Here is a 9,566-nt window from a genome sequence, read left to right as displayed (position 1 = left end):
GGCGCTGGCTCGGGAGGAGAAGGCGGCGGGCGGCTACGGGCCGGGAGGGCCGCGGTCGGGCCCCGCGGGCCTCGGGCGGCGGCAGGCGGCGGGCGCCACGTGGCGGGACGCCACTGGTGCGGGCGGCGGCGGCGACGATTTTGTCCGGCGCCGGCGGACACGTCCGGCGCGCGGATGAAGAAAGGGGTAGGGTTAGGGAAAGAGTGGTACCGCGAATTTTGAGAGGGTGGACTATATATAGCCATAGGAGGAGCTAGGAGAGTCCAAATGAGGTGCGGTTTTCCGGCATGCGATCGTGATCGAACGCTCTAGATGATGGAGCAGGTTTAGGTGGGCTTTGGGCCAACTTGGAGGGGTGTTGGGCTGCAACACACACGAGGCCTTTTCGGTCCCTCGGTTAACCGTTGGAGTATCAAACGAAGTCCAAAAGATACGAAACTTGACAGACGGTCTACCGGTAGTAAATCAAGGCCGCTTGGCAAGTCTCGGTCCAATCCGGAAATTTTTAGTCCCCACACACGAAAGAAAGGTAGAAATGACCACCGGAGGAGAACGAAGCGCCGGAATGTAAAACGGACAACGGGGAAAATGCTCGAATGCATGAGACGAACACGTATGCAAATGCAATGCACAAGATGACATGATATGAGATGCATGACAACGATAACAACACACGGAGACAAAGACCCGAACCCGAGAAAATAAAATAACTTAACGCCGGAAACAGCAAGAGTTGGAGTACAAATTGGGAAAGTTACATCCGGGGTGTTACACCAACTCTATATATTCACTTTCAGGGAGAAAAAAATCAAGGAGAAGGATTCCTCGCTTTACTATATGGAGCCGCCGCCAAGCCCTAAAACCTCTCGGGAGGGCTGATTTGGAGTCCGTTCGGGGCTCCACGGAGGGGAATCCATCATCGTCGTCATCATCAACCATCCTCCATCACCAATTTCATGATGCTCACCGCCGTGTATGAGTAATTCCATCGTAGGCTTGCTGGACGGTGATGGGTTGGATGCGATTTATCATGTAATCGAGTTAGTTTTGTTAGGGTTTGATCCCTAGTATCCACTATGTTCTGAGATTGATGTTGCTATGACTTTGCTATGCTTAATGCTTGTCACTAGGGCCCGAGTGCCATGATTTCAGATCTGAACCTATTATGTTTTCATGAATATATGTGAGTTCTTGATCCTATCTTGCAAGTCTATAGTCACCTACTATGTGTTATTATCCGGCAACCCCGAAGTGACAATAATCGGGACCACTCCCGGTGATGACCGTAGAGGAGTTCATGTATTCACTATGTGTTAATGCTTTGGTCTGGTACTCTATTAAAAAGAGGCCTTAATATCCCTTAGTTTCCACTAGGACCCCGCTGCCACGGGAGGGTAGGACAAAAGATGTCATGCAAAGTTCTTTTCCATAAGCATGTATGACTATATTCGAAATACATGCCTACATTACATTGATGAATTGGAGCTAGTTCTGTGTCACCCTAGGTTATGACTGTTACATGATGAACCACATCCGGCATAATTCTCTATCACCGATCCATTGCCTACGAACTTTCCATATATTGTTCTTCGCTTATTTACATTTCTGTTGCTATTGCTATCATCACTACAAAATACCAAAAAACATTACTTTTGTTATCATTACATTTTGCTACCGTTACCACTACTATCATATTACTTTGCTACTAAATACCTTGCTGCAGATATTAAGTTTCTAGGTGTGATTGAATTGACAACTCAGCTGCTAATACTTGAGAATATTCTTTGGCTCGCCTTGTGTCGAATCAATAAATTTGGGTTGAATACTCTACCCTCGAAAATTATTGTGATCCCCTATACTTATGGGTTATCAAAGCCCTGCGCCGGTAGCTTCATCATCACCGTCATCACGCCGTCATGCTGACGAAACTCTCCCTTGACCTCAGCTGGATCTAGAGTTCGTGGGACGTCACCGAGCTGAACATGTGCAGATCGCGGAGGTGCCGTACCTTCGGTGCTAGGATCGGTCGGATCGTGAAGACGTACGACTACATTAACCGCGTTGTCATAACGCCTCCGCTTTCGGTCTATGAGGGTACATAGACATACTCTCCCCCTCTCGTTGCTATGCATCACCTAGATGGATCTTGCGTGTGCGTAGGATTTGTTTTTGAAATTACTGCGTTCCCCAACAAGAGATGCATCATAGCTCTGGTCTCGATGATCACCCGGTGAGAATCAGTGATTCAACAAAGGGAGGATAGCCATCAGGAATGTCGTGCATTTGTATCCATATATCCACATGATTGAGTTCGATTAACATCAATTTGGTGAAGCCATCATAGGGGGCAATCAACATTGTCACCACAAAACACCCATAGACCTCCATCCATAACCTTCTCCTAGTCCCCTAAGCAAAATAATTGAGGGGTAAAAGATTCTGCTCGAGAGGGCGGATGTGAGCCTTCTGAGTGAAATGCCATGCAGATCTCATGTTCCTAAATAATCAATAATGACCGATTTCCCCTTCTTTGTGAACCCTAGCTAGGGCCATCCACCTAATAGATTGTTATTATGTTGGGACCTGTTCCTAAAAAACCACGATGGTCAAATCCTCCTCTCACAAGCCCAACTCCGACACCATCTTCTCCAGATCGTGGTCAACAACGACAAATGAACTAGCAGAGCCATCAGACGCCATCTTCTTCTGCCCAAACCACGATCCGATTGCACCAGAGATAACCATAGCAAGAAATCCCACGATCCCTGCAACTACCAAGGTCGGGCAATAAGACAAGATTGCCCCGATTGCAGCCCGAGAGAGTCGACGGAGGAGGGGGAGCCGAGGTACAAGGTGGTCTCAACGCCGGTAAAGAGTCGGCGAAAGGGGCCAGAACCCTAACTCGAGGGAAAACTACTTCGGAGAATTATTTTTTTTAGGGGGCGAAGAATTAGCTTTTTTTTAGAAAAGGACACAGAATGAGCGAGTTTTTTTTTGAGGGGAAGAAGAAGCTAGTGTAGAGATAGTTTTTTTTAGTAGATTTTTTTGAGTAGATAGTGTAGAGATAGTTGTGCACAAAATTAGTCTCCGGTCCAAGGGCAAGGGCTCGTCCTGGCCCAATATGACGCGGCGATGATGGGTCCAGACACCGGTTAGGTGGTGGTTACCGTCCTCAACAAACCCGCCCGCACCGGCTCCACACGTGGCCCGCGGGCCAGGTGGGCCCCGATCCTCGGTTCCCACGCCTTGCGCGAACCCGCGCGGGGGTGAGCGTACCCACACACGCTACTTACGCCCCACGAGCCCTCCATTTCGTACGGCCTCCCAAAAATCTCAATCCATTGCTTCTTCTTCCCTTCTCTCTCCAAGGGTGGAGGAGGGGGAGGAGGAGGAGAGAATTTTCTCTCACGGGCCGGGGTAAGGGACATCGGAGCAAGGAGGGAAGGACTCCCACTGCAGAAGTGGCTGCCTCCGTGGCGTCTTTCGTAGGTGAGGGTTCTGCTCTCGGTGGTTTCTCTCCCCAATTTACCCCTCATATTTGCGGTCGGAATTCTAGTTGGTGATGGGGGCGGGGAGTCTGGCTGCACAGATCGGTACACGACACCGCATTTCCCTTAGGGTTTGCTTCGATTGTTTTTCCCTCGCGCGATTGTCGTAATTTGGGGTTTGTGCGGGTAAATCCTAGCCCCAGATGCGGTTTTCACGGGGATCAGTCAATTTGAAATTGCGTTTGCCTGGAACTGGGATCCAACAGCCTAGATGCAGCAGTGGCTTCGATGCTGCTTGTTTTTGTATTGCACACCGAAATTAGTACGGGTTGTGCGGTCATAATTCCACGTGGTTAAGTTTCCGTTTTATGTGCTCGATGGACGTGAAAGCGTAATGCGGATCTGGACGAGGTATCAGGTTAGAACTTGTCGATTTGGTCGTGGGCTTTGTTATTCGTTTCCTTGTAATATCGGTTTGCCACTTCAGCTAGTAGTAGTGTTTTAGGGGTGTGCCAGTAGAGGGCCAGGTGGCATTGTTGCCTTGTAGTAAGAGCTGTATTAACATATTGCACTTGTTACGATAAATGTTTGCTCAACAACCTGGGAACATGTTGTTGCTCTGAAGTGTCAAAATTGGTTATTTATTTTTATAAATGGTCCTTTTCTTGTGTTAGGCCACTTTGATGAACCTATAGTAGCAGCCCTGCCTTTCAAATATGGAAATTCAGTTTCGCCAGGGTCTAAGCGGTTGAGGACTGTTCGTGTAAATTATGTATATAAGTCGTCAGAAGAGAAATTTGAAATCTCTGGAAAGATTTCAGTTCGTTTGTTTGGTTCTGATTAGCTAATAAATAGACTGACACAGTTCAGCATTACGAATGCCTTGTCCTTAAGAACTGTACTAAGAATGGGTCATGGTTGTTGCTATTGTTGCCACATCAGCTGAATTAGCAAAATTGCTCGAAATACAGTTGCCTCGCTGGATTGTGTTTGGAGCACTGGCAGTCTTTTACTGGATGTTTTACTTCGCTGTTCCAGTGTTGTCTTTTATGCTTCATGATGCACCCTTGCGAGCACACCATCCTTCCATTTTATTGCATTTCCTGCTCCTGCAACTTGCAAATGCTGGACGTCTGCACAAACGGATTGCACTATTGTTCTTCCTTGAGAACAATTTTCTTTTTTGTTACATGTAATGCTGTGATTGTTTCAGTTCTTTAATTGTAAATGCCACATCACAAGTAAGTCCGTATTTTGTTTATCTTAGTGGATATGAATCTGAGGCTATCCTCTACAGAGATCAGGTGGGAAATTGGCGACTTTGCTGCTTTGATTTATCTTCTGCTGTTTGTTACCTTTTATGTGTGAATTTAAATGTTATCGTGTCATGCTAATTTAGGGTTTTATCAGTATCTCAACTGTATAAACTGGGCATGGTATGCCTTATCATCTATGCAGTTCTCTGTTATAAAATTCTCTCTTGTAATGTACTCTTACTATTCCATTTTTGCTGTTTATTCAACATCCAGATGGATTACATATCCCCTGAGAGAAGTCTGGATGGGACTTGTGGAGACCCTGGTCCTTTATTTGGAGATCAAGATGGTTGCTTGTTGGAGCACATGGATTATCATGGTGAAGGAATTACACAACCTGAATCCCCACCACTGAATGATGGACTTTTAGTTGACGCAGCCGATCAAATTTCATATTTGTCTGCAGATTCTGTACCCTATATGAATGATCAGATCATGTGCAATACAATGAAATCTGCTTCGACTAGTCCAGCATCTCCCCTGAAGCAAGACGAGGAACATCATGTGCATATAGAATCTGATATGCAAAACGATGCAGCTGAACGGAAAGTTCACCATAATGATGACTGTGAAGTACGTACCACTTCTCCGGGTTATGATGTGCATCAGAATACAGAAGTGGTTGAAGGTGTGCTTCCTCCAGAGCTTCATGAAAGCAGTGGTAATGATATATCAAACTTTCAACAAGAAACTACACATTTTGATGCCTATCTTGGTGACTCTATGTTAGCTGATAATAGCAGTAGGGATTATCAATTTAGCAATAGCGGTGATGATGATGATGAAATTCCAAACTCTTCTGCGCCTCAGATGGGAAATAAGGACAACAGAAAGTTACATGAGACTTTTCACAATGAAGTGAATGAGGCAGATGATGATCAAATGAATGGTGGGAATTCTAATCCTCATGATGAACATGACAATGAGAACTTCAACTCTGCAACTGCACCTTCCTATTTGGATGGGATGGAGCAGGAAGATCCTGGTACCGAGAATGGCATTTCCACGCCTGGCAATCAGTGGGATTCTCCACCTGAAAGGTCTGCAGGACTAGAGAAGGGCACACCATCACCAGCCAGGAGGGTCTCACTTTCAGTAGAAAGGTCACCTCATGCTCATTCATCTGAGAAACTGGACTCACCACATCATGCAAAAGAGGGTGATAATTTGGCTGACTCTCGAAGCCCACCAGCAAGACATCGGTCCCGATCTCCTGGATCTCCTGAAAACCATGACACCAACCGTAGAAGAGCTCCCTCACATGAGTTGTCTCCACATGCACGGGATAACTCTCCAGAAAGAAAAGCACAATCTCGGCGTGGAGATGGGTCACCGCGCCGAAGATCTACATCCCCTGGAAGAAGAGATGGGTCACCGCAGCGAAGATCAGCTTCCCCTAAAAGAAGAGACGGGTCACCGCGACGAAGATCAGCTTCCCCTAGAAGAAGACATGGTTCACCACGCCGAAGATCTGCATCCCCTAAAAGAAGAGATGGGTCACCTCGCAGAAGATCTCCATCCCCCAAAAGAAGACACGGGTCACCACGACGAAGATCTCCATCCCCTAAAAGGAGGCATGGGTCACCACGGCGAAGATCTCCATCCCCTAAAAGGAGGCATGGGTCACCACGGCGAAGATCTCCATCTCCTAAAAGAAGAGCCTCACCCAAGAGGAGGGGTTCACCAAGGAGGAGGGATTCCCCAACAAGGAGGGATTCCTCTCCAAGAAGGAGAGACTCACCAAGAAAGAGAGATTCCTCACCAAGGAGGAGGGATTCCCCAACAAGGAGGGATTCCTCTCCAAGAAGGAGAGACTCACCAAGAAAGAGAGATTCCTCTCCAAGGAGGAGGGAATCCCCAACAAGAAAGAGGGACTCCCCAACAAGGAAGAGAGATAGATCAAAATCAAGGTCACCATCAAGGAAAACTGATTCCTCTAGACATAAAAGGGAGCATGGTAGATCTCGATCAAGGTCTCCACACTCTAGGAATCACCATAGAAGATCTCCAAGGTGATTTTTTGGTGTACCACTGAGTAAACCTCCAACCTTCTTGTTATCTGAATTTGGATGAGCATGTTTTAAACCAACAGTACCACATGTTTTCTGACTCTGCAACTTTAAGTAGAAGATCTATGTTTTGTTACTAGATTGTTTTACTTCTTTTATTGTTTTATAATGTTGTTGGTACTAATTATATATATATTTTTACATTGTAGAAGAAGGCATTCACCAAGGCACAGATCACCTCCAGCAAGGCATCATTCTCCTAAAAGATGTTGGTCACCACCTGCCAACAGGAAGACTGGATTGGGTAAGCCTGGGCGGAATCTGTTTGTTGCAGGTTTTAGCTATGCCACCACAGAGCGAGAGTTGGAGAAGAAATTTGCAAAGTTTGGACGTGTAACAAGGGTGCGGGTTGTCCGAGATAAACGGTAATCGCTTTCACATGCAGTTATTTGTACCTACTTGTTTCTTTGTTTGTGAATGGAGAGACACTGCGATACTCTTCAAGTCTGCTTGGTTTGCTAGAAATGTTAGCCTTGCCAAGTTTTGCCATGCCAATGGGTGCTACCAACGGAATTTGGTTTGGCTCCAACATTTCCAATGTGGTTTCTCTCACAGTTTGTTGGTTTGCTCTCAACTGGCCTGACCCCAAACATTGGCAAGCCAATTCATTGTAGCTTACCAAGCAGGCTCTTTTAGTTTATAATACAGTGTTTGTCATCACTTCCTCCATTGCGGCTCAAGTTTGCATTTTTTCTCCTTTTGAAACCATGGACAAGGCACACCTTGTCAGACTGATACACAACTCATAAACGGGCTGCATGATTTGTAAGGCCGTCTCATATTTTTAACACTTGATGGATTGCGTTTAAATATAGGGAGAGTACTTAGGATTCCATCTACCGTCGTTTGAAAATAAGGTTGTATTTTGTCTGCATGTGGATCAAGGAAACATCTAAGAAAAAGTACCCCTAATTATTTTTCTACTATATTCGAGGCATGCTATGCATACACTTATATTTCAGCTTGCAAGAGCATAATTGGTAAATTTTGTGCTGCGATGTCTGCTATGATTGAACTATAAGCAATCGATGTTGGTTGGATTTTACCTGGTTTGCCCCTTTACTAATTAATTAACCACGAGAAAGCTAGATTGATGGGACTGTCGGTGACTGTAGTTTGTACTACGTTGCGATTGAACTAAAATGGTCAATAATAGTTGGATATTAGATGGTTTCTCTTTTAATACTAGTTGAAATTGAATTGATGATGAGGCTGGCAGAGAACGTACTCTGTACTACTATATGATAAGAGCTTTTTTTGAACATTTTATATATGAAATAACTGGTATACTGAAAAAACCAGGCAATATCATTCTACATTTGTACTCTGTCAAGTAGGTTTGCTAGATGTTAACCTAATTTGCAATTTTTCTTAGAACTGGAGATTCTCGAGGCTTTGGATTTTTATCCCTGGAGAAGGATGAGGACGCTGATGCAGCAATCCGAGCTTGCGACGAGACTGAGTGGAATGGTAGGATCATTCTTGTGGAGAAGTCCAAGGCACCTGCATGGTGAATCTTACACCCTAGAGCTCTGCAAACAATGCTCTGGGTGGGCGGGACCAGTTTGCACAGCTTTTATCGTACCAACAGTATAACATAAACTATTAATTTATCATTACATGTGGCAAAGTTTACTTGAACCAGCTCTCTATGCTGTACTAGGAGTAAGTAATAATGCACTTGCTATGGCTGCCTTGCTGACAATTATTGAAGAATAAGATTATATGCCAAACCTTAGCTTGTTTCAGGACCCTGCTGCTGATAAAGAGGGAGTTAGCGGTACACATTGTAATATCTGCAACCTCTACTACACATTCATGACATTCATCATCCTCTTCTTCCTCTGCATGGTGATCGAGTGTTTGGCTGGCAGTTCAGTTCATGGTGATGCATGGGCGAAATTCAGACTTGCGATGCTGTGTTGGTCATTTTTAAGTTAGGACAATAATTTTATACGTTTGTATGTGCTCTGTGTTTTAGGTCGTGGATACTACTATATGTTGGATATGTCCCGATAACTTTTCTGCTGTCTTTTCTTTCTGCCTCTACTCATGAATCAGAAATATTTTATGCAAAAAAGAACGACATTCTGATCCTTCATGCTCTCGCCCGTTTGTCTGTTGCCAACGCCTACTTATGGTAGGTGGATGCAAGGTTGTCATGCCGACTAGTGATTCTGGTCTGGTATTTAAGTTTGGTCACCACTCACCACCGCCAACGCCAACACCAGCATCCTGATGATACGTGCACAAACCCACTTTTAGCTGGTTGATGGAGATTGGGTAGCGTTGATTTGACATGGCGGTTTCATTCTTGGAGACTAACAATTTCTCCTTTTCTATCATCATCGACACTTTCTTGATCAACGCACATACTCTGTCCGTCCCATAATATAAGAGTGTTTTTTACTTGTATTCTTATATTATGATCAACGCACATACTCCCTCCGTCCCATAATATAAAAGTGTTTTTTACTTGCATTCTTATATTATGAGAGGGAGTAGCAGATACACATAGCCGGCAGCAGCGCCTGTGTTCTCCTGACCTCTCGGCCCAAGGAAAATAGAAGCAGCCACCGTCCCTTATGGTTTCTTCCACGCTACCATCTTGGTCCGCCTTCTGTCTTTTAGGGCATCTCCAGCCGTTGGCCCTTCGGGGGCGTCTAAAATCGCTGTCTGAAGGTGAGCCGGCG

General features: G+C 45.3%; 1 protein-coding gene across 3 annotated transcripts; it reads left to right on the top strand.

The window, feature by feature from the left end:
* The first annotated feature begins 3,300 nt into the window (after positions 1-3,300).
* LOC125537299 (serine/arginine repetitive matrix protein 1-like) lies at positions 3,301-8,969 on the top strand. 3 transcript variants are annotated; one of them, XM_048700594.1, is made up of 6 exons: positions 3,301-3,489; positions 5,018-5,123; positions 5,211-5,465; positions 5,615-6,816; positions 7,023-7,238; positions 8,249-8,969. In XM_048700594.1, exons 3-6 carry the CDS (start codon positions 5,337-5,339, stop codon positions 8,385-8,387), a joined length of 1,686 nt encoding a protein of 561 aa, XP_048556551.1. In that variant the 5' UTR covers positions 3,301-3,489; positions 5,018-5,123; positions 5,211-5,336; the 3' UTR covers positions 8,388-8,969. The 3 variants fall into 3 exon arrangements, with proteins under 3 accessions (XP_048556551.1, XP_048556550.1, XP_048556549.1); XM_048700593.1 differs by having other exon boundaries at positions 5,211-6,816; XM_048700592.1 differs by having other exon boundaries at positions 5,018-6,816.
* Positions 8,970-9,566: the final 597 nt, after the last annotated feature.

This window comes from Triticum urartu, chromosome 2 (genome assembly GCF_003073215.2).
Source record: "Triticum urartu cultivar G1812 chromosome 2, Tu2.1, whole genome shotgun sequence".
Taxonomy (NCBI): Eukaryota; Viridiplantae; Streptophyta; class Magnoliopsida; order Poales; family Poaceae; genus Triticum; species Triticum urartu.
This window is presented reverse-complemented; position numbering and strand designations above follow the sequence as displayed.

Bases quoted from the DNA above. Each gene is read 5' to 3' on its own strand.
- LOC125537299 (XM_048700592.1), top strand. From the start codon at position 5,018: ATGGATTACATATCCCCTGAGAGAAGTCTGGATGGGACTTGTGGAGAC. The intron at 6,817-7,022 runs GTGATTTTTTGG...TTTACATTGTAG, and splicing joins CACCATAGAAGATCTCCAAG to AAGAAGGCATTCACCAAGGC. The intron at 7,239-8,248 runs GTAATCGCTTTC...AATTTTTCTTAG, and splicing joins CGGGTTGTCCGAGATAAACG to AACTGGAGATTCTCGAGGCT.